Genomic DNA, 24,377 nt, shown 5'->3' on the forward strand with positions numbered 1-24,377 from the left:
CCCCGTTTCTACAAAAGTTTATAAATTAGGCAGGTGTGGTGGCCAACGTCTGTGATCGCAGCTACTCGGGAGGCTGAGGCAGGAGATCACTTGAGCCTGGGAGGCAGAGGTTGCAGTGAGCTGTGATAGCCGCCACTGCACTCCAGCTTGGGCGACAGAGCGAGACCCTGTCTCAAAAAAAAAAAAAAAAAAAAAAAAGGAAAAAAGGCCGCGGTGGCTCAAGCCTGTAATCCCAGCACTTTGGCACTTTGGGAGGCCGAGGCAGGTGGATCACGAGCTCAAGAGATCGAGACCATCCTGTTCAACATGGTGAAACCCCGTCTCTACTAAAAATACAAAAAATTAGCTGGGCATGGTGGGGCGTGCCTGTAATCCCAGCTACTCAGGAGGCTGAGGCAGGAGAATTGCCTGAACCCAGGAGGCGGAGGTTGCGGTGAGCCGAGATCGCGCCATTGCACTCCAGCCTGGGTAACAAGAGCGAAACTCCATCTCAAAAAAAAAAAAAAGAAAGAAAAAGAAAAAGAAAGAAAAGTGGGCAGCTGTTTGGGGAGCAGGGTAAGGGCCACATACTGCCTGATAATAATGGTGGGGAGGCAGGAAGGTGAGTGAGTGATCTGGAAGGCAGCTGATCCCATTATCTCACTTAAACACCTCTCACCCTACAGAGAAGCCCTGATTCCATTTGCTGTCTTTCTTAGCAATGTCTCAGCAAACGTCCTCCATTTGCCACACGGGTCCAAGCTTCCGCTTACTAAGCACCCACGTGGCAGACAACCCCGGAGGCAGGTACTCCCATCGTCTCCACTGTACAGATGAAGAAACTGAGCTCAAGGTCACACAAGTGATAACGGGCGGCAGAGATTCGAAGCTGGGCGCCGAGGCGTGGCAGGCGTGTGCGCTCCGACCCCTAAATCCCTACTCTGGTATTAAAGACGGAAGGACCGAGCCGCTCATTCTACGGACGGGAAAAGCCGGACCTGGGGAGTCGCAGAGCGGGTGCCAGATCGTGGGGAGCAGCCAGTACCCCAGGTCCCCTCCACGACACAACCACGTCCCTCGGCCACTTCTGGGGCCCGCGCGCGTCTCGGACGCAGCAGGACAGCTCTAGGATGCACCGAGACCGCCGGACCAGAAGGAAAAGCGGGGGCAGAGGCCCCGGGCGGACGCACCGCTTCGCCCCGGAAACTACGAGGCCCCGCCCCGGCGGCCGCCAGCGGGGGGCGTGGCCTCGCCGGAGCCCCAGCCCCGCCCCCCGCCGCGCGCCCCCGGCCGGGGCCCCGGGCCCGCTGCGCGCGACGCCGCGGAGACCTGAGGCCTGAGGCCTGAGGCCTGGGGCGGGGCGGCGGCTGGGCTGGCCTTGGCCTCGCGCCCTCCCCTGCTGTCGCCGCGGGCTCCGCGGGTGGCAACGAAGCGTCGTGAGGCGCGTAGCCGCGTGACGCGCGCACCTGTCCGGGTGACGGGCCCTGCGGAAGAGGAGGCGCGGCCTGGGGCGCAGGGAAGCCCCCGGGAGCGAGCCCGGCCTGCGCCGCCCCGCGAGAGGAAGTAAGCGCCCCCCGCCGGCCCCGCCGCCTCCCCGGCCCCGGCGCCTCCAATCCGCGCTGCCTCCGGGGCCCCGGACCGCGCGGAGCCCCCGGGGCCTGGCGGCTTCGGGGCTGCTCAGGAGGCGGCCGGCCTCCAGGCTCGCTCCGAGCGGCTGAGCGGCCCTTTCCCTGGGCTTCCCGACGCTGAGTTCCAGGAGAGGGGGGGGCCCGTGCTTTCCCGCGGACCTGCTGAATCCTTGGCCTGGATTGGCCCTCGGGTTTCACACGCGTGTCCTGTACCCCGATCCAGTGCACGGTTTTCCAGAGGCAGACTTCTCTTGGTCTCTGAAAATCAGCTCACCCAACCTTGAATGCTTAGCCAGAAGCGAGAACTTCTGGAAACATCCTTGCCCACTCCCCCTGCACCCCCACCCCCACCCCAACAGGCCCATAGCTCATGAAAGGCAGCAGATGAGGGAACACTGGTGTCAAATGGGCGTATTTTTTATTTTTTCACTTTAATGAAAGATGGGGTCTTGCTCGGTTGCCCAGGCTGGAGTGCAGTGGCACAAACACGGCCCCCTGCAGCCTCCACCTCTTGGGCTCAGGCGCCTCCTGAGTAGCTGGGACCACAGGCGTGCACCACCACACCTGGCTAATTTTTGAACCGTTTGTAGGGACAGCAGCCCCGCAATGTTGCCCAGGCTGGCCTCGAACTCCTGAGCTCAAACGATATCCTGCTTAACCCTTCCAAAGTGCTGGGATTCTAGGTGTGAAGCACCACGCCCAGCCAGCGTATTTTAAATGATGTATCATTTCCCTTTAATTTTTCGTCATTATGATTGGAAGGTCATGATAAGCTGTCTGAGTTATTCCTTGGCATTTTTCTCTGGTGGTTAGTTGGTTTTAACAGCAGTTCAAGAAGCTAGCAAGAAGGACTTCATTCGTGACGGTAATGGCTTGATGATAGAAACTAGCATTTCCGGCTGGGCCCAGTGGCTCACACCTGTAAATCTCAGCACTTTGGGAGGCCAAGGCAGGCGGATCACTTGAGGAGGGGAGTTCAAGACCAGCCTGGCCAACCTGGTGAAACCCTGTCTTTACTAAAAATACAAAAATTGGCTGTGCATGGTGGTGGCAGACGCCTGTAATCCCAGCTCTGAGGAGGCTGAGGCAGGAGAATTGCTTGAACCGTCCTGCCCAACACCCCCCGCCCCCAACCCCGCCGAGGTTGCAGTGAGCCAAGATCATGCCCCTGCACTGCAGCCTAGGAGACAAAGCTAGACTCCGTCTCAAAAAAAAAAAAAAAGCTAGGATTTCTTGGGTGCTTACTGTATGCCAGGCATTGCGCTCAGCGCCTTACCTGGCTCCTATCAATTTGTTTTCCCATTCTGTGGTTGAGGTACAGAGAGGTTAAATAACTTGTCTGAAGTCACACAGTTACTAAGTAGCAGAGATTTGAATCCAGAATATTCTCATGGAGCCAGTTCTCCAAAAACTAGCCCTTGAAGGTTTTCAAGGTTTCAGCAAAGCAACTGAGGCTTACACATGATGTCTTCATGATGTCAGAAGGAAGAACTGTGAAAGGCAAAGTGGACCCAGGAGGCCAAGGCCAGTTACAGCAGTTGGTGTTCAGAGCAGCTTGACTTCATGGAGCAGAGAAGTAGCCTATCTGGTTTGAACCACTGTTCGGTATCTGTACTAATACAGGTTTTTAAATTTTGCCATTCAGGGATGTAGTCACATTTTATAGGAAGGTTAGCTCTGGGACCAGACTGCCTGTTTTCAAATCCTGTCACCTCTAGCTCCTTGACCTCTGGTAAGTTACTGGACTTCTCTCTCTCTCTCTTTTTTTTTTTTTTTTTTCTTTTTTGAAATAGAGTCTTGCTCTGTCGCCCTGGCTGCAGTGCAATGGTGTGATCTCCGCTCACTGCAACCTTTGACTCCTGGGTTCAAGAGATTCTCCTTCCTCAGCCTCCTGAGTAGCTGGGCTTACAGGCACCTGCCACCACGCCTGGCTAGTTTTTGTATTGTTAGTAGAGAGAAGGTTTCACCATGTTGGCCAGGCTGGTTTTGAACTCCTGACCTCCAGTGATCCCCCTGCCTCGACTTTTCAAAGTGCTGGGATTGTAGGTGTGAGCCACCACATCTGGCTCCGTTATTTGGCTTCTTTTTGCTTTAGTTTCCTCTCTACTCACTGCTAAAGTGGAGATAATCATGGTACCTACTTCTTACGGTTGTGGCAAGATTTAAATGGTCTGATGCATGTCATACTCATAGCCTAGCATTTGGCATATCGTTAAATACTCCATAAATAGCTCTTTGATTATTAAAAGTGTTGTTTCAAGTTGTAAGCTGCTGCTAATGTGTGCTGTGTCGCTTTGCTTGAAGTCACCATTAGAGATGTGTTTCTTTCAAATGCAGAAATGACAGTGGTCCTGTGCAAATGGGATTTATTTGTTCATTCGGCAGATATTTATAGAGCGCCTTCTGTATGCCAGGCCTTGTTTTGGATACCGGAGGTACTGTGGAGAAAAAAGCAAACAAAAGTCCCTGTTCTCATTGGCACACACAGTCTTGGGGAAAGGAATGGCAGACAATAGGCAAAATGAATGTAAGGATCATGCAGTGTATTAGAAAGCGACGTACACTGGAGAGAAATAAAGCAGGAGAGGAGGATGGGGGGGTGGGCGGTTTACAATTTTAGAGTGGTCTGAGTAAGCCTCACTGAGAAGATGACATTTTAGCAAAGAACTGAAGTTAGTGAGGGAGTAAACCATGTGGATGTGGTGGGGAACATGAGGGAGTCAGCCAGGCGGAGGGTACAAGTGCAAAGGCCCTGGGGCAGAAGCCTGGGCGGCCGGAGCCTAGATGGACAGGATGGTAAGAGGAGCGCTCCAAGATGTAAAGGGCGGGAGGCCAGAATGTATAGACTTTGCAGACGTCTGCACAGAGGAATGACATGATCTGGCATAAAAAGGTCACCCTGACTGCTGTCTTGAGGCTTAACCATAGAGGGTCGGGAGTTAGAGGAGGCCAATTAGGAAAGTTGCCACAGTAATCCAGACAGATGACAGTGGCTGGCACCAGAGTGGCTTGGTGGAAGGTGGTGAGAAGCAGTTGGATTCTAGATTTTTTTTTTTCTTGAGACGAAGTCTTGCTCTGTCACCAGGCTGGAGTGCAGTGGCGCAGTCTCGGCTCACTGCATCATCTGCCTCCTGGGTTCAAGTGATTCTTCCGCCTCAGCCTCCCAAGTAGCTGGGACCACAGTCACATGCCACCACGCCCAGCTAATTTTTAGTAGAGACAGGGTTTGACCATGTCAGCCAGGATGGTCTCGATCTCTTGACTTCGTGATCCGCCTGCCTTGGCCTCCCAAAGTGCTGGGATTACAGGCGTGAGCCACCGCGCCCGGCCAGATTCTAGATAAATTTTGAAGATAGAAACTACAGGATTTGCTGACAGATCAGATGACCCCAAGGTTCCTGGGTCTGAACACCTGGAAGGGTAGAGTTGCCGTTTACTGAAAATGGGGAAAACTACATTGGAAGCGGGTTGGGAGATAAAGCAGTTCAATTTTGTACATATTAAATCTGCCAGACACGTCGCTAATGCTCTCAAAGTAGCAGTTGATTGATGAGTCTGGAGTTTAGGGTAAGTTTGGGCTGTAAACAGAGACTTGGGCACACAGGCAGTTGTGTGCTGTAATGTCTACCAGCAGACTTCGTGAGGGGTGGGGAACTTAATCAATAGTCTAGGCCAATAAATGTGGTGTAAATAGTCCCAAGTTGGCCAACTTCAATAGAATGTCTTCACCTCATAGATGCAGTGGAGATACATAATATCAAGAGCATAGATATTAGTGAAATGTAGTCAAATGATTAGGAAGTAATGAGTTTTGAGTATTTATTACCCTTTTAATATAATTTATTTAATGATTTTTTTTTTTTTTTTTTGAGACAGAGTCTTGCTCTGTCACCCAAGCTAGAGTATAGTGGCACAATCTTGGCTCACTGCAACCTCTGCCTCCTGGGTTCAAGCGATTCTCCTGCCTCAGCCTCCCAAGTAGCTGGGGTAACAGGCATCTGTCACCACACCCAGCTGATTTTTGTATTTTTAGTAAAACGGGGTTTCTCCATGTTGCCCAGGCTGGTCTTGAACTCCTGGGCTCAAGTAGTCCTCCCGTCTCGGTCTCCCAGAGTGCTGAGATTACAGGCATGAGCCACCGTGCCTGGCTATTTAATTATACATTTATATAACTGTTTTTAATAATGGCCATGTTGAACAACTGGCTTGAAAATTCCTAGAAATTGAGTAGTCGGCTCTCGCGTGCAGGTATGAGGCGGCTCCAGCACATCCCTGGTTATAGCGACCCAGGACAGGTACTTAAGATGGGAATGAGGATTCTCTGAGATGAGAGAGGAGCAAGGACCCCAGAGCCTGATCTGGAAGCTTTTGCCCCCATTCTGGCCCTGAGGGCAGTGAATGCAGATCAGAGGTCATTGACAGCAGGCTCGATTTTTATCTACATTGATGGGTTCAGCATAAATGGACCAGAACAGGCAGACTGCAAAAACAAACAGACAAAAAACTTGGGTTGGCTATTGTGAAAAGACGAGGCACATCACCTTGTGCTTTAGTTTAAAATGATCTTTAGTTTGAACTTTTGTTTTACTCCCACATGTTCTTTTTAAAAAATTCCAAACTCATGGGTCACGGTTTGAATAAAATTTCCCTTCCTCCTGCCTGGCGCACAGAAGGTAACGTCAAAGGCCGGAAGAGGGAATAGGGCAGCAGCAGACATTGACCTTTACCTCCCAGCTCCTCTCTCCCACCCCTTGTCTGCTGGGCACCGAGGATTAGAACTGCATCCTCCTGTGGTTTACCAGAAAACGCTCTGCGGCTGGAGCTTCAGCACAGGCTGGGTCTATCTGTGCCCGGTCTGGTCGGGGACAGCTGCATGCCTCTTCCGCTTGGGTGAAAACAAAGGCCGGAACCTGAATTCTGATCCAAACTCCCTGGCTGGCCAAGCCAGTGTTCCCACCTACTGGGATGTTAGCAGAGCCCTTTAACTGGTAAGTCTCTCCCAGGATGACTGGTAGGAGCCTCTCAGGATTAGAGTTAGAGACAATGAAGGGTGCCCGGGACTGGGCCCGTGTGCCCGCAGTCAGCCCTGGCTCTAAGATGAGCCGTCAGAAGAACGTCTTTTCCACCTACCTACAGGATGCCTCCGCAGCACTTTGTTTTGTAGTGAGTGTATTTCTGGCAAGTATCTTAAATAAGAATTGTAAATGAAATTGCATCCTCCACACACGTAAGTCATAGCTTCAAAGAGCTTTGTCTTGACTGCTGAATGACGCACAGTTAGCAGCCCTTGGCTTCATATTTTAGTTCTCTGTTTCCCCGCCTGGCTGCTGAGGTCAAAGCTCGAAGCACTCTTGTGCCTTATGGAAATATGGAGGGCAGCTCCCAGAAAATAGGGTGCGGATCTTCTTTTCTCGGCAAACAGGACTTAGGGACACTGAAAGATCACACAGATCCTTTATCTCACCCTCCCATTTCCTAGAAGAGGAAACTGAGGCCCAGCCAGGCTAAATGACTTGCTCAAGGTTATGTAGTTGTTTAGAGGCAGGGCCCTGACAGGAGGCACCACGCATTCCAGTTCCCAATCTGATGCCCACTCCTACAGCTGCTCAAACTTTCACTAAAGATTTTCTCATTGATTTATCCATTTTTTAAAAAGAAGTGATTCGTAGTCGGAAAAGCCTTTGAAAGGCTACTTGCAGGCTCTTTGGCTAACTTCAAGTATGGAATTTTGGAAGATTTATTTCACAGCCCATTCCTCTCAGGGCAGGCAAGGAGGCAGAGGGGAGAAGTGCTTCAGAAAAAAACCTTCTGAAGCAGAGCCCTGCACTGAGGGGGAGGCGTGAGCCCAGGAGATGTGGTGGAGCTGTCTGCACCTCTGCCCCGGAGGCTGTGGTCCCCCTGTTCCTGACTTTGACTGAACTGGGCTTCTCTGGGCCTGCTTATTTCTCTCTCAGGGCAGCAGGGAGGATGACCAAGCCAGCCTTCCTCCTGCTGCTTTCAGACTAGCTGGGGTAAGCTAGGAAACAGGGTGTGTTCTTCAGTGCTGTCTGTAGAGCCTGGCTCTGTAGCCCCAGGAGAGGAGGGAGGTTCACAGTGTTTTTCCTGACAGCAGTGGTATTATGCCACCCTTGGGGGCCAGGAAGGTACTTTGCATTTGATTAACTTAATTAATTAACATTCGTACAGCAGTTTTGTCACGTGTATCATCTCAATTAATCCGCACCCCCCCCCCTCAGTTGATGGTACTTGCCCTGTTTTATAGATGAAGAAATGTGGGCCCTAAGGCTCCAATCATCTACCTGCTGTTACGGAAAGGAGTTCAGTCATGGCTCACTGCAGCCTGGACCTCTTGGGCTCAAGTGATCCTCAGCCTCCTGAGCGGCTGAGACTACAGACATTGCCACCACGCCCAGCTAATTTTAAAAAATTTTTTGTAGAAATGGTGGTCTCACTATGTTGCCCAGGCTGGTCTGGAACTCCTGAGCTCAAGCGATCCTCCTGCCTTAGCCTCTCAGAGTGCCGGGATTATAGGCTTGAGCCATTGTGCCCGACCTAATTAGCTGATTTAATTAGATCACGAAGCTAGGCAGTGATCTTGACCCAGGTCCTTGGACCCAAATGCCACAATCTTCTGCTTGACTAAGGAAGCTGTTTAGCGTCATGACTGAGGGCCCAGACTTTGTGGCTTGACGGTTTCTTTCACCTTCCAGTTTCCTTGTCTGTAAAATGAGACTCCTCACAGAACCCCCTCCAGGAGACTGTTGTGAGGAACGATTGAGACGGTGCATTTAAGTCATTGGTACACGCTAACTACTTGGTAAACATAGGTATTATTAATGGACTCGGGAACAACCAGTTTTTACAGGGGGATGGGCAAATGAAACCATTTGAGACTGTTTCGAAATACAGTGTTAGGCCCTGCCCTGTACCTAATGAATCGGAATGTCTTTGTCTTGGGAAAGGGAGCAGGAGGCGACGTGTGCGTGTTTATTCTGATGCCCTCCTTGGATGAGCGTCATTGCTCTAGAACTCTTTGCTCTTAGTACTCACTGCTCAGTATTCCAGAGTCTTGCTGCTCAAAGTGTGCTCTTGGACCAGCTGTCAGCACCTCAGGTACCTCTCCTTCTGCATCAGAATCTGCCTTTTAAAAAGATCCTCAGGAAATTCAAATGCTCATGAAAATTTAAGAAACACTGTTAAGGTTAAAAAACATAAAAAAAAACAAATACACATACCATCCCCACTCATTTAGGAAAGAGTTGTTCTCTGGTTGTTTTGCAACCACAGAGTAAGCAACCATGTTGTAATACCCAATATCTTGGATTTGTTTATAGGAGTGCTGGGAACATAAGTAACAGATAAGGGAGGCCAGCCTGAGAACTGGGGACCCACAACAGGACTGCTCAGTGAGGACTATGGCAAACCTGAGTCAGAACAGGATTAAACAGAAGGCCAGGAGTCACTTCAGGCCAGGTGGCCGTCTGTCACAGCTGCCTGCAGTCTTCTGGGGTGGGGGCAGGGGTGCTGGCCCTTGGGGCTCCCCCACCTGCCCATGCCAGCACTCTGGGGGCTTAGCTCCTCCCTTTGTACCAGGCACATCCAGAGCACTGGCTACCAGGATCCGATCAGCAGCTCTGAAGCGCAGCCTGCCAGCTGGCGGCTCCTCCTTCTCCACGCTGTTCTCTGGGCTTCAGATTTCTCGCTGCCTCTCTCCCGCGCTGACCTTGCAGCTTCTCCTTCCCTCCAGACAGGGGTGAGATTGCCAGTTGAGGAAAAAATGCTTGAAGGGCCAAGGTCAGGGACTGGAAAGCAGGAGGAAAGAGCAGAATGGTCCTGTGGTCCGTGCGTGTTTTTAGGGGTGAGTGCAGATACAGGGAGCAGGGGAGAGGAAGGCTGGGGAGCCACTGGTGGCCCCGATCCTCTAGTTAAAGCTCCAGTAATGGACGCACCATGTGTCCTGTAGACACTGGCTCAGACACTGTTGTTGGGGCCTCATCTTGGGTTGGTCACTCACTAGGACCCTCTCGGAGATGGATCTTGAGAGAGATGAGGACAAGGCAAAGGGGGTGGTGGGAGGAGGGGGTCTGATGTCAGGGTCAAGAGGCAGATTTGTCCCCTCTGTATAGGGATGGTGGAGAGGTCATTGGGCCGGTTCTGTGGGGCCTTTGTAAGTTATCTCTTTAAACCTCAGTTTCCCCATTTGTATTACCAGATTACAGCTTCCTGAAGTTGCCAAAGATTTTGTTAATCCTTTACCTGGTAAAATGCCTGACATATAGCAGGTGCTAATCAGCCATCTCAGTTCCTTCTTCACTGCTACCACCTGCAGGCTGGGCCCCATTTCCACCGTGGATTTCCCACTAGTTCCGATGGGCATGCCGGCCGTAGTTACTTTCCCCCTCACTTCCTTCTTCCCTTCCCTCCAACACTGGCCTTGGTTGGAAACTAGAGAGCTGGAGAACTGTGGAGGAAGCATTCAGCACGTGAGGCCCTACAACCTTTGTTAGAACAGAAGGCCGGAAAAAACAAATGCTTGGTGCGTTTGTGACGCACCCCAGGTCTCTACCTCTCATGCACAGCAGCTCCTTCGGTTGAGGCTGAACCCTGCTCGGGTGGTTTGCTTCCCTGGGGGAGGTCGTAGCCTGCAGCGGCTGCACAGTGTCAGCCCCAGCACCCCTGCTTTCTTACCCTGGGACCCTCATTGACCCGAGCCTCAGCTTTCCCATTTGCAGAATGAGAAAACTGTAACAGAAGCCACCCCATGTTGTTCTTTCCAGAATTGTCTGGATTCAGTGAGCTCTAATGCACATAAGTACTTAGTGCCAGCACTAAGTGTTAGCTATTATCACTCTTCCAGGATCACACCTACCACTTGGTACTTAACAGGCGGTAGGCATAGGCCTAAGCGCATTATAAGCATGAACTTCTTTTATCCTTATAACAACTCTGGTGTAAGTACCACTGTTACCCCCATTTCAGATGAGAAAACTGAGATACAGCCAGGTTAAATAATTGTGCAGTTACTAAGGGGTTGTACTGGGATTCAAACTCATGCAGTCTGCCTGGAGTCCATGTTTTCTGTCACTGTGCTGCAGCAGTTATTACTCAGCATTTTGTAGTCGGAGCCCAGTAGACATGGAGAAGAGGAAAGTGAGAGGTGAGAGGAGGTGGTTCTACCCTCTCACTGTTGCAGCTGTCACCTGAGGACCTGCAGCTATTCCTAGGCTGGGGCTGCCTTACTTATCCAGGTGACCTGTGCTCCTGGAGTACACCAGCCTTGGTCATCAAATGGACAGCTCCACTCCCAGGCCCGTGGCCCTTCCTAGTGGCCTTTGCCACTTTCCCATGCTCCTGGTAGCAAAGTGGTTCACCTCTAGCATGCGGCCTCTAACTTTCCCAGGCAGAGTCCCCGTCTACAGGGCAGGCTCCCTATCCACTGACTTCCTGGCACAGAAGCCCAGCTGCCAGGAGGGAGGGACAAGCTGTGGGCCTCTAACATATTCTTAAGGAACACGTGGTGGTGGTTTCTTGCCAGGCAGGAAATGTTTGCTTCACATCACGGCTACCTGAACCATGTCTGATCCTTCCTTGTTCCTCATCCGTCTCTCTGTGCTTTCCAGGCACCCAGGCATGTGGAAGATGCTCACAGTGGCGATGTGTGTGGCCCTTCTGGGCTGCCTGCAGGCCCAGGAGCTCCAGGGACACGTCTCCATCATCCTGCTGGGAGCAACGGGGGACCTGGCTAAGAAGTACTTGTGGCAGGGACTATTCCAGCTGTACCTGGATGAAGCGGGGAGGGGCCACAGTTTTAGCTTTCATGGAGCTGCTCTGACAGCCCCCAAGCAGGGCCAAGAGCTCATGGCCAAGGCTCTGGAATCCCTCTCCTGCCCCAAGGACATGGAACCCAGTCACTGTGCAGAGCACAAAGATCAGTTCCTACAGCTGAGCCGGTACCACCAACTGAAGACGGCCGAGGACTATCAGGCCCTGAACAAGGACATTGAGGCACAGCTCCAGCCCATGGGCCTCCGGGAGGCTGGCAGGATTTTCTACTTCTCAGTGCCGCCCTTCGCCTATGCAGACATTGCCCGCAACATCAACAGCAGCTGCCGGCCAGGCCCAGGCGCTTGGCTGCGGGTTGTCCTTGAGAAACCCTTTGGCCATGACCACCTCTCAGCCCAACAGTTGGCCACAGAACTCGGGAGCTTTTTCCAGGAGGAAGAGATGTACCGGGTGGACCATTACCTGGGCAAGCAGGTGAGCATCAGCGTGGAGCCTGCCAGGGTTGGAGTAGGAGCTGGGTGGTGGCAGGAGCTGGGTGACCCCAGCAACAAGGACACCCACTCATTGTGGAGCTGGGCCCCAGGGCACTGTGAACTCGGAGCTCCCATGGTCTCCTGAAAGTGGGCAGGAGGTGAGGGGTCAAAGGAAAGACAGCAGCAGGCAGGACTGTTGGGTCCTTGTCCATGTGTCTGGCCTCTTTTGTCCTTTGGGCTCTGGCTTCTCACGCCTGTCCTGCATCCTCTGTAGAGGTGGCCCAGGGACTCCAGTGTCTGGATCTGGCTTCCTGTTGGGTGTGCTGTGGGAATTAGAATGAGCTTTCTTCTCCTGCACTCATCTACCTTTTTTTTTTTTGAGACAGAGTCTTTCTCTGTCACCCAGGTTTGGAGTGCAGTGGCACGATCTCGGCTCACTGCAACCTCTACCTCCTGGGTCCAGTGATTCTCCCACCCTAGCCTCCCTAGTAGCCTCCCAAGTAACAGGCACACACCACCACGCCCGGCGAATTTTTTGCATTTTTAGTAGAGACGGGGTTTCACCATGTTGGTCAGGCTTGTCTCAAATTCCCGACCTCAAGTGATCTGCCCACTTTGGCTTCCTAAAGTGCTGGGATTACAGGTGTGAGCCACTGCACCTGGCCTCATCTACCTTTTTTCAAAATCTTTTTCTTCCTGAGTTCTGTGTTGAGCCAGAAGTTTGGCAACAAGAGCTTAAACCAGGGAGCAGTGGGACCCTAAGCCCAAGCCCTGGGGAGGAGCATATGGTAACCTCCTGGGTGACACATGTCAGTCACTCAAAATGCCTTGGAGGCCCTTGGGGGCATCCTGTCCCAGAAACCCCAGCAGAGAGCACAGCAGCCCTGTGTTCTGGTACTGAGCCCAGGTGGTGCGGGTGGGTACAGGCAGCTGTTGAGAAGAGAGACATGGTTTCTATCACACCCTGTCTGGAGTTGCCCATAGCTGGATTCCTAAATAGCAGTCCTTAGACCTGGGCCATTCCTGGGGAGGTTTTCACTTGTTAACGGCAAGATGAGAAGAAATACTGAATGTGCTCAATTTGAAGCTTTTCTTACTACATTTTTGGTGTTAAACCTATCTTTATTAAAAAATGGTTATACTGGAAGATACGTAATTTTGAATATTCTTTTTCTTGGCAAAATACAAATCCAGTAACCCTTTGGAGGTCACTTGCAAATTTTTGGAGGCTTTACTGGCCCATGAGACCCTGAAGTCCAGAACTATTGCTCAGAGGGCATCTTCTGGTCTGAGGAGGGAATAGAGCGGGCAGAGCCCTTCCTGGGGGCCAGGGTTCCTCCTTCATCGTGAGAGGACCCTGCAGCACACCGTCTTCGTCCCGACAGGCCGTGGCACAGATCCTGCCTTTCCGAGACCAGAACCGCAAGGCTTTGGATGGCCTCTGGAACCGGCACCACGTGGAGCGGGTGGAGATCATCATGAAGGAGACCGTGGATGCCGAAGGTGTGTGAGTGGCCCTGTGTGCTGGGTCGCTCAGCCTCTGCCTGCCCGCTGTCTGCAGTGAGGCCTTGGCCGCTTCTTAGAGGGAGGTTTTCTGTGGGTGTATGGTCTCCCTTCGAGTCTGCCGTGTGCCCAACTCTGAACTGGACTAAACCCCAAGGTGCCGGCTGGCAAAGCCCAAGTAGCCATTGCTGCCCGTGGGGAGCGTATAGTCCAGAGAAGTAGGCCTGGCAAAGACTCCGGAAATCACTGGCACGCAGCAGAGGCTGGAGTTTCACTGAGCTCCCAAGTGTGTAGAGACTGTGGGAGCTGTGTGAGGGCTCCTCTGACTGCGGTGCTTGCAGCTGTGGCACCCCTGCCCGGGCACTGCCCCTCGGGTCCCCCTCACCTTCTGACCCCTCTCTCATGTTAGTTCTCAGCTCCATGGCCCTCTAGGAAGGCTTTCTGAGCCCTGCAGGCCCGCTGCCCTCACCCTCACGGTGCCGCACTCCTCCTGCCGCTGCCCTACACGGTGTTGCCCTTGCCTCGTCCTTGTCCACCCTGTCTCCTGCCAGCCTGTGGACTACAGGAGGGCACCTCTTCTCCGGCACCTGCCACACACCTCAGATGCGCTGAGTAAGCCCCTCGGAGGTGGGGGGCCTGCATCAGGCCCACCTCTGCCTTCAGCTGGGTGGCCTCAGCATGTCACTCCTTGAAGCTGTGAGATGAGTACGTCCTGTCAACAAGGACAGCTCATGTCCCTTTGGGACCTGGCATTCGTGATGGTAGCAAAGTTTTGGAGCATTGACCGTGAATATGTAAAGCCCTGGCTCTTGCCCAGTAATGATAACAGCTAATGTTTACTATGTGCCCGTTACCCAGCCGCCGGGGGAGGTGGGCGCCGTTATTGGCCTCCTTCCAGATGAGGATGGTGGCGAGTCCACAGCCCATGGTGGAAGGTGGTGGAGCCTGATTCTGGGGGCAACAGTCTGGCCCCAGCACCCGGACCTGGCGCCGCCGCCTGGTGCTGCCAGCGCTGCGTCAATGGCCAGCTCATCCCCGCGGCCACTTTCCGCAGCTGCAGCGGGAGCACCCGAGGCCACCGCCCCCTCCCCCAGCCCCCACAGTGCATGCCGACACAGGGCAGGGCCCAGAGCCCTGGACCCAGGGTGGGCCAGGAGGTTTCTCCTCTTTTTCTCTCTATCTTGCTCTTTCTCTGGGCCATTTTCCTCTCATTCTTTTTTTCCCCTTGGTTTCTCTCTTCAGCTGTTTCTCCACTCCTCTCTGAATGTGTATTTAGTGCCAGAAGCTGTCTGCGGGGCTGAGATGCCAGTGAGGTATGAGACTCAGCCTCTCGGATACGGCTCCCTAATACTGCTCAGATTCTTGGGTGCTGTAGGGGGTGATGATCTCATCACACGGGCTGTAGGACAGACGCCAAAATGGAGCCAGGCGCAGTGGTGCGCCCGTAGTCCCAGTTACTCGGGGGCAGAGGCAAGAGGATCATTTGAGCTCAGGAATTGGACACCAGCCTGGGCAGCATAGTGAGACCCCATCTCTGAAAAAGAAAACAATATGGGTGACAGGTGTTGCAGGCAGGCAGTGCGGTCGGGGGGTGACATGGGCGGGAGGCCAAGCAGGACTTCCCCAGCCAGGCCTTGAAGGACATTGCTGGGCTCTAGAAGGCACTGGGTTTCTCTACTCCAGCATCCACAGCAGAAAAGAGGCCCTGCCCCCTGCAGTGAGCCTTGGTGGGTCTCAGGGAATTGTCCTCCAGCCCTTGCAAGCTTCCCCTCCCTGTCCTCAGCCAGGGCTCCGGCCGTGGCTTTCCTCCCGCACCTGTGTGTGTGTGATATCCTGGCAGGCACATGTGCTGGGCCTATCCCTGCTTTGTCTTCAGAGAAGTGAGCTGCACCTGGTGCAGAGAGCATGGAGCAGAATGGGAGGGGCCCCTGCCCCCGCTGCAGCCTGCAGGCCGGCACCTGCACCCCTCCACCTGGACTTGGCTCCATCCCCAGTGACGCTGGGATACCAGGACTCCTCCTCTCTCCCCTTTCTGGCAAGTCCTTTCTATCCCCACCCTGGGCTGGGGAAGAGCTGTGATGTCTGGAGTTTATCTGTTGGTGCGTTGCCTCTTAGTTTTTCCAACCCTCCTACTTTGTTTCCTTCTTGGTATCTTGTGTCATATGTGGGTTCTTTGCAGGTCCCATGGAGCCAGGGACCAGGCAGATTGCAGGCCTGATTATCCTAGCAAAGGTACTTTCAGATTTTGGAGAAAGAAAAACAGAAGACAAGAAAGACAGGCAGAGCTCTGAGCAGGTCTGTTTGCCGAGACAGTCTGAGGATGTTGGGTTTGAACAGCAATACAACAGCCTGGGCTGGCTGTCCTCAGGGTCCAGGAGGGAGAGGCACCCGGGGCCCTGTTGTCACTAAAGCAGGCCCAGCTTGCCTGCCAAGGGGGCTCTGGGGGCGGGTCCACTGCTCCTAAGCTCCAGAGTGCAAGGCCTTTCATTCAGCTGGGCCCTGCACCTTCAGCCCAGGGGCAAAGGGGGCCTCAGTGCAGGACAGGCAGTGGGGGATCCACTAGTCCTGGGGGCTTGCAGCCTGTCATGCTGAGGCCTGAGTGGGGCTGGTTCAGTCCACGCTCCTTGTCAGAGGTGGCCAGCAGGACTGCAATTGTCCTGGGGTTTGGGCCTCAGTGTTTGGCTTGTTTACCTGCCATTTATAGACAGAGGCCTGAGACAGCTGAGAGCAGGGAGGGACTGCCTGCTGCTGCGCCCAGCCCCCAGCAAGAGGGCCTTGGACACAGGGTGCTTTGGCAACAGAATGAGCTCACTTGCTCTCTCTCTGTCTCTCTCAATTTTGTGTGCCTGCGTGCCAGAGGACACATTCTGTCTGCATCCCAAGAAGGTGGCCTGGTGCAGCCCTGCTGGCCCCAGCACTGTTCTGTGCTGTCCCCTCTGGGTTCTGCTTTGGAGCCAGCCCCTCAGGGGCCCCCTGCCTGTGGTTCAGGCTGGAGAGAAGGGACAGGCACCGTCAACCTGCAGTGTACCCTAGCACGGCCAGGAGCCTTGTACCCAGCACAGCAGGGCCTAGGCTGCCACTATGCCCCAGATGAAGATGGGAAACAGGCAGGAGGAAACGCTGCCTCCTGCTGGACTTTGGTGGGCTTAGCAGGCGAGTGCCGCTGCAGTGGGGCTTAGCGTGGGCGGAACTTTTCCAAGGCAGGATTCAGAGCCCCACAGTCTGACTGCTAAGCAGAGGAGCAAAGTGCAGGGCAAACCATTCTTCCCAACTCCCCGCCCCACGTACACCACAGGCCATTTTCCCTCACTCCCCCACCCTGTGCTCTGCCCCTGCCAGAGGTTCTGGTAGATCCCAGCTGCCCCCCACCTCTGCAGTTGTGCAACCCTAGCTGACTCCTAGGCAGGAGTGACATCTGCGTAACCCAAGCCAGCACCCTGAGTGCTGGGAAGGGAGGGGCTGCAAGCCAGGCCTGGGAAATAGAGTGTTCCTGGTCTAGAGCTGCTGCAGGCCCCAGGAAAGGGACTTCTGAGCTGCAAGGTCGTTTGGATGTCTTCCCCACCCCCATCACACACATCTAAGTGGGTGCAAGTGGCTTCCCCAGCTCCCTCCCCTCCCTTTCCCTCAATCCTCCATGCTGGGTGAGTGGTTTTTTTTGTTTGTTTTGTTTTAATGCTGCAGCCTCTGGCCCAGAGGAGTTTGCTGCAGAGTCAAGCCTGCTGCACAGGCCAGAGTGGGTGGGGAGGAGGAAAGGAAGAAGCGATCTGGTACCCAGCTCCCATGCAGCCTGACCTGGGTGCTGCTTCCGCTTATCCAGTCTGTGAGCCCTGAGAGTCACAGCTACCCTGGGTACCCTGATTGGGGTCTCCTGAAGCAGCATGAACCATAGAAGGAGAGTCACTGCACCATCTTCATCCCAGAGACGACCCTGGCTGGCCCTCATCATGGCGTCGGGAGGGGCTCTGCAGACAGGCGGGCCCATGTGATTAATGGGTTGCGTTCAGCTGTCTGGGTCCAGCTCCCTTTTCTGTCAGGAGTGCTGGAATCAGAACCAAGGTCTCTGGCACCTCAGAGCCCGAGCCTCTAACCACTGAGCTCCATAGCCTCCCAATCTGGCCAGGCCCTCAGTAGTTGGCCTCCCTGCTGGAACGCACTCAGGGCCAGGCTCTCTGCTGCCCTGGTTTCCCCTCTGTGTAGAAGGCCTGCTGTTGTTGCTGTTGTTGTTGTTGTTGTCGTTGTCGTTGTTGTTGTTGTTGTTTTAGAAGGCAGGAGGGAGACTTCCTGAGGATGTCACTGCTGGGGAGGGTTCCTGTCCTGACATGGGGAGAGGAGCCTGATTTGTGTCCACCTCTGAGGGCTGGAGTGACCGTTCAGTGCCTCTCACCAAGGGACCAGGGCAGCCAGGGTCTTTCCAGGCACACACCAGCTGTCCTGCCTTCCAGCCTCGTGTGCCAGAAGGGGCCGGGAGCTCGCTCAGCAGGGCCGGTTCCCCTTCCCGCCCCATCTGCAGAGCTGTCTGCAAGGTGAGCCCAGGGCAGCTGCTGGACCTCCTGTCCAGAGAGAGCACCAGCCAGCACACTGCGCTCTCCTTGGCCCTCACCTCTTTTTATTTTTAGTAATCCCAGAAGGCGTCGATAGGGATTGCAGCTGGCTCTTAGTTGTTTGTCTGTCTCTTTTTTAATCTATTTTTTGTTAGGAAAACCTGGATTTCCCACAATGTGGAAGCAATAAGGAGGTGGCTTCTGGTCCCGATTCTGAAGGCTGTGACCTTCAGCACACCTCTGTGCAATGCCGATAGCCCCAATACCTCTCTCTTGGTAATTTTAAGGATTAAATCAGATAATGCACACAGAAATACTTTACAAATGGAGGTGTTGTTCTTCTTCCAAGTTTGCAAGGAGAGGTAGCGGTAGTGTTCTTGCAGTGTGTCTGAGTTCCACGTGACTTATATTGGATGATTATGTAAATCCTGTAATTGATCTATCATACTCTTTTATGTCCATTCTTTATGTAATATTTCTCTCTCACATATACACATTCACTTGTATATGTATTGAAATATGTATTAGCAGTATGCATAAATATATACCTTTTAATATTTATATTTCTGTTCAGTTCTGTGCATGCCATAGAATATGTGTTATAAACTCTGTTAGTAAGCTTTTTGGTTTCTAGTTTTTTGCTGTTTTATAATTATTATCTTAGAGATGGAGTCTTGCTGTGTTGCCCAGGCTGGTCTTGAACACCTGGTCTCAAGTGATTCTCTCTCACCTTGACCTCACAAGTAGCTGAGACTACAGGTGTGTACCATCTCCTCTGGCTTCTGTTTTAGATAGTACTTTGGGAGCCTTGTAAAAAATTGAGGTACAATGCACATATCACAAAATTTACACTTTTAAATTATAAAATTAAGTGGTTTTTAGTATATTCACAAAGTTATGCAACCACTTTCTAATTCGAGAATATTTGTGAACATTTAAAAAAACATCTTCCCTTTAGTAAACTTCTGTAGAGGGATGACTGGGCCGAAAGGGAAGAAATGCTTGCTGGCTGTTACTCCCTCTTCTGAATTGAGCAGCACAGCCGGCGGGCACCGCCATGGCCCCCTGCTTTGTCACCCTGCGACCTTGGCGAGCTCTGGACCTGCACAGACGGGAGCCAGGTTTACAGGAGGCCTCCTTCCCCGTGTCCAGCCTGATTGTGCTTTTCTCTATCCTTTTCATATACTAATGGGTTTCAGCCTTCAACTTGCAACGCAGGAAAACATACATACTAGGAGCCAATATAGATCATTTTTAGGAGAAATCAGTCCACCATAACTGGCAGTAACTAGGAAAGATCAGCACCAGGAGAAGGGCCAGCCCCTCACTTCCTGTCTTTGCACTCAGCTTCATGGCCTCTTCCCAGGGAGGTGCCAGGCCACCATCCGGTCACTGCAGAGGCCTGAGACAGCTGGCCAGTTGAGGTGCACAGGCCAGTGAGCTTTAGTATAGCCACAGATAAACTCAAGAGACAGCGCTAACCAGGAGAGGAGCAACGTCATAAATCTATAGCCCGTGTTAAACACAGGCGCACCCCCTGAAGCTTGAAATTAAGGAATAAAGGAAGCTGTCTTTTTACCCATCAGGTAGTAAACCCATGGAATGCATTCTCTCTGAGAATTGAGAGAGGATAAAAATAGGAAAGGGGCCACTTAGGGACTCGCTAAATTAATGAATAGTAAGCAGATAACAGGGCTTTTAGGGACTCTGCTGTGTTCCTTCATCAAAAATTCATCTGTTTTTAAAGCTTTACCTATGCTTTTTACATATAAATCTACTATAATTCATTGATTGGGAGGCATATTTTTCATATTTGGACATCCCTGAAGTTGGGTTTATCGTTAATAGTGGAACCGGAAGCCCTTTTCTTTCTTAGCAGTTATAAAACAGTGATGCTTCCACCATGGATGGCATTTCAGGTTTGATGAAACCTAGTTTATCTCCCATGTCTGTTGTCTCTCCAGGCCCTCATTTGTACCTCCAGCCGCCGTTTAGATAGTTTTATGGGGTGTCGCACCATCACTTCAGATTTAGCAGATTTAGAATTCAAACCATCACTGCATTTTTCTCATGAAATACCAACCGCCTTTTCTAAGCTCTTTATGCCAAATGGGAACAGTGCTCTTTGAGTGCCAGGGCTGGTCGTCCCTCTCTTTCAGTGTCTATCGTAAGAAAAATCCCAACCAATATTTATTCAGTGTTTCCTGTATGCTAGCCACTGTTCGAAGCCCTGTTTGGATATTAATTCCTTAAGCCTCACAGCAGCCCTGCAAGGGAGGTGCAGGGATTATTGCTTGTTCACATGTGAGGTGACGTCACTTGCTGGCGATCACAGGGCTGAAAGAGGCCAGAGCTGGCATTTAAACCGGGGCAGGCGGGGCATGGTGGCCTATACCTGTAATCCCAGCACTTTGGGAGGCCAAGACAGGTGGATCACTTGAGGTTAGGAGTTCAAGACCAGCCTGGCCAACAAGGAGAAACCCCATCTCCACTAAAAATACAAAAATTAACCAGGCGTGATAGCGTGTGCCTGTAATTCCAGCTACTTGGGCTGCTGAGGCAGGAGAATCGCTCGAACTTGAGGGCAGATGTTGCAGTGAGCCAAGATTGTGCCACTGTTCTCCAGCTGGGGTGACAGGGAGACTCCATCTCAAAAAAATAAAATAAGATCAAATAAACTAAAATAGAAAACCAGGGCCACCTGGCTCCAGAGACCACACTCGACCACAGCTCTGCACCACCATTCACAGATCCAGCCAGTCACCAAGTAGCTTTTATGCATCTGCTGTAATAACGTCTCTGCATCTTACTGTGACTTTGTTCCCTCCTACCTTTGTTACTTCCTTCGATTGCAGCAGAGGCTGCCTCGTTGATTCCATTACCACCAGTTCCATCCTGTTCATCTTGCAGGTCGCAGACAGCTTCATCTTTCTGAAGTACCTCTTTCGTGGTTCTGCTTCCCTGCTCCAAACCTTTAAGTTTTATTGAGCTGTAACTCACAAATCCTACAGTTTACCCAGTTGAGGTGGACAGGCCAGTGAGCTTTAGTATATCCACAGATCGTGCGTCAGTAACACAGTCGGTATCAGAACATGTTCATCACCCCAAAGGAAGCCCTGTTCCCCTTAGTTGTCATCCCCTGACTTCCCCTTCCCCCAGCTCCTGCCAACCACGGATCTGCATTCTCTCAGTGGGTTTGCCTATTCTGGATATTTCATACATCCGGGATCATGTGGTGTGTGGTTTCTATCACTTAGCGTCCTGTGTTCAGAGTTCACCCATGCTCTAGCATGTATCAGCCCTTCATTTCCTTTGGCTGCTGCATAATGCCTGGCTGTATAGATCTGCCATGACCTCCAGTCACCGGTTGGCAGACATTTGGGTTGCTATTACGAATAATGCTGCAGTGGGCATTCATGTGCAAGCTTTTGTGTGGACCTGTGTTTTTATTTCTCTTTTTCTTTTCTTTTTTTTTTTTGAGATAGAGTTTCGCTCTTGTTACCCAGGCTGGAGTGCAATGGCGCGATCTCGGCTCACCGCAACCTCCGCCTCCTGGGTTCAGGCAGTTCTTCTGCCTCAGCCTCCCGAGTAGCTGGGATTACAGGCACGAGCCACCATGCCCAGCTAAGTGTTATTATTTCTCTTGAGTATAAACCCAGCAGTGGAGTTGCTGGGTCATGACTCTGTTTAACTGTTTGAGGCCAAGAACTCTTATTTATTGATTGATTGATTTTTTAATTTTTGGAGACAGGGTCTTGATCTGTCAGTCTGGCTGGAGTGCAGTGGTGCAGTCATAGCTCACTGCAGCCTCGACCTCCTGGGCTCAAGTGATCCTCCCACCTCAGCCTCTCAAGTAGCTGGGACCGCAGATATATGCCACTGTGCCCAGCTAATTTTTATATTAGATGGGGTTTTGCTATGTTGCCTAGGCTGATCTCAAACTCCTGGACTCAGGGGATCTGCCTGCCTCAGCCTCCCAAAGTGCTGGGATTACAAGTGTGAGCCACTGTGCCTGACCTCAAGAACTTTTAGAAGCTCCTTAAACTACTTAGTCTAGTTTCCAAGACCCCTTCTGTGTGTTCTCAGTTTCTGCTCTTCTGAATCACAGACCGGCTGTCAAGCTCACTGCTGTTGTTCGGACTGTGTGTCGAGGCCTCTGCTGTAAGTCGCATGCTGTTCACCCCACCTAGGATGTGGCCCACTGCAGTCAGCCCACACATATATTTCTTTGAGACCCATAGCATTTTTTAAAAATCAAAATTATTTGCACACATTTTAAAGTCTTGAGATTATACTTAATCATCCACATTTTTACGTTATTCCGAAAAATTGGAAGATTTGGTCACCCTGGGCCCATACTCCTGTGAGGCATCACCTGACTACAGCCGAGGCACTCAACTGTCCCTCTAAGGGATGCCAGCCTTACTCCATCCTCCTGTCTTTTGCTGGCCCCGGTAGGCATTGGAATCCCTGACCTTTGCCCTAGACCCCTCCTTCCAGAAGCTCAGTAGTCGTCTTCATCGTGCTGTTTCTAAAGGCCAGGGTGCCCACGCCACTCCACACTCTTCTGTTGCAGTCTTGAGTAGTAGGTAATTAAAAGGGAAATGTTTTGGTGGTAAGAATTGCTGGCTCTGGGGCCAACTGCCTGGATTTCAATCTCATTTTTACCTCTTTGCCAGCTGTGTGACCTTGGGTAAGTTATCTAACCTCTCTGAACCTCAGTTTCCTTATATTTTAAAATAGGGGCAGTAGAAGGCCTTCCTTATATGTCATCATTGTGAGGATAAATTGATCCGAAAACATTGATGTCATCAGTATTTTCTTTTTCTACTGTCTTCTCAACAACAGCACAAGAACTTTGAAGGCCTCAACGCTACAGAGTTGCAGGAGCCCACCCATTGTTTTCCCTTGTGGAGACCACTCTTGGCATTTTGGTTGGCACAGTTGGGCTGGACTGTCCTGCTCATTTCAGACTGTCCCTGGACAGAGCTGCACCCTCAAGCTTCAGTTGCTATGGCTGGGGACAGGGTGCCTTGCTATATGAGTGGCTGCTGGCTTCACATCTTGCCCCCCGACATTGGTGCTGCTGTTGGAATGGCATATCGGGCTGATTCAGGGCAGGGTGTTCCCCACCTGTGACCTGGCATGCTTGCTGTCTCTCTAGAGAGAGAGAGAGAGCGCACCACCAACCTGGTCAGGACGGGCACCGTGGACCTGGTGGCTGCTGGGAGGAACCGTAACACTGGGGTTCAGGGTGCCCTTAGCTCCCCTGAGAGGACGTTTCCCCGGGTTCTTGGTCTCCTGCCCTCTCAAGAATGAGAAAGGGGACCACAGCACAATGCGCAGTAAATGCCAGACTCAAAGGTGTTTGAGACGGAGTTGAGGAGGGGAAGACAGGCTTCCACGAGAGAGTGTGGCAGGGGGCTCCAGAGGGGAAATCCAGGAGAGGGAAAGACGGTTCCACAAAGGGAGTGTTCGTGGAAAGGGACCCAAACATGGAGTCCGAAGGGGTGCGGAAGAAGGGGACTTTTAACCTGGGAGGAACCCCCACCTTCTCTAAGACTCCTGGCCAATGAAAGTAGTTCCTTGGAACTTCCACTGGAGTGATTGACTCTTAGTTTCTTCCCTCGCCTGCGAAATGTAAACATAAATCCTTAAATCTCCCAGATGGAGAGAGATGGGAGGGGGCATGGCGCTGGGAAGTTCTGCCCTCAAAACCACACCCCCTTGTGGACCTGGAAGGAGAACACCTTCCCTCGGGACCATGCGGGGCTCGGCAGGCCTGAACTTAGGACCCGCTGCTTTTTGTCTGTTTGAATTAAATGTTAATTAGATACTAGGTAAAATCCGAGTTTACAGAATGCATGGAAGAGCTGCAGCACCATGGTAGAACAAACGCCTATGCCCCACTACCCGTTTTTAAAAACAACTTTCTTCTCCTGTGTGTGCCTCCCCACATTCTGTCCTGTTCCCCCTTTTCACACTTCCATTGTGGATGATGCTTCCTCGTTTCTCTTTCTTGTTTCCATGCACGCCTGCTTCCCTAGACAATCCGTTGTTTAATTTTGAACAAGAGTCATCCTGTATGTGTCCGAGCATGGCTCTCTCTGTCTCTGTGTCTAGCATTTGGAATAATCGCTTCAGATCTGTCTTCTGCTAGCTCTTTTTTACAGCTGTTTTTCATCTGTAAAGCCCATCTAATGAATTTCTAATTTCCAATTATATTTTTCAGTTATTGAAGTTCTGTTTATTCTGGTCACTTTATATCCTATTATCTTTCTCTCTCTCTCTCTCTCTCTCTCTTTTTTTTTTTTTTTTTTTTTTTTGAGGTAGGATCTCACTCTGCTGTCCAGGCTGCAGTGCAGTGGCACAATCACAGTTCACTGCAGCCTTGACCTCCTGGGCTCAAGCATTCCTCCCACCCCAGCTTCCCAAATACTTTGGACCACACTTGGCTAATTTTTTATTTT

The 24,377-nt window shown here is 51.8% G+C and overlaps 1 protein-coding gene across 4 annotated transcripts in view; it reads left to right on the forward strand.

Moving 5' to 3' along the window:
• The first annotated feature begins 1,260 nt into the window (after window positions 1–1,260).
• The window catches only part of H6PD (hexose-6-phosphate dehydrogenase/glucose 1-dehydrogenase), a 37,405-nt gene continuing 14,288 nt past the window's right edge, over window positions 1,261–24,377 (forward strand). Inside the window, exons 1-3 of one of the 4 annotated variants that reach the window (XM_039474431.2) lie at window positions 1,261–1,542; window positions 11,228–11,864; window positions 13,249–13,366. In XM_039474431.2, the coding sequence (XP_039330365.1) occupies window positions 11,238–11,864; window positions 13,249–13,366 (745 nt within the window). In that variant the 5' untranslated portion in view covers window positions 1,261–1,542; window positions 11,228–11,237. Of the gene's footprint in view, window positions 1,543–1,716; window positions 3,340–3,375; window positions 6,596–9,372; window positions 9,466–11,227; window positions 11,865–13,248; window positions 13,367–24,377 lie in introns of those variants that run through there. The other 3 variants (XM_074380021.1, XM_003927920.4, XM_074380022.1) reach the window with 3 other exon arrangements.

This window comes from Saimiri boliviensis, chromosome 11, assembly GCF_048565385.1.
Source record: "Saimiri boliviensis isolate mSaiBol1 chromosome 11, mSaiBol1.pri, whole genome shotgun sequence".
Taxonomy (NCBI): domain Eukaryota; kingdom Metazoa; phylum Chordata; class Mammalia; order Primates; family Cebidae; genus Saimiri; species Saimiri boliviensis.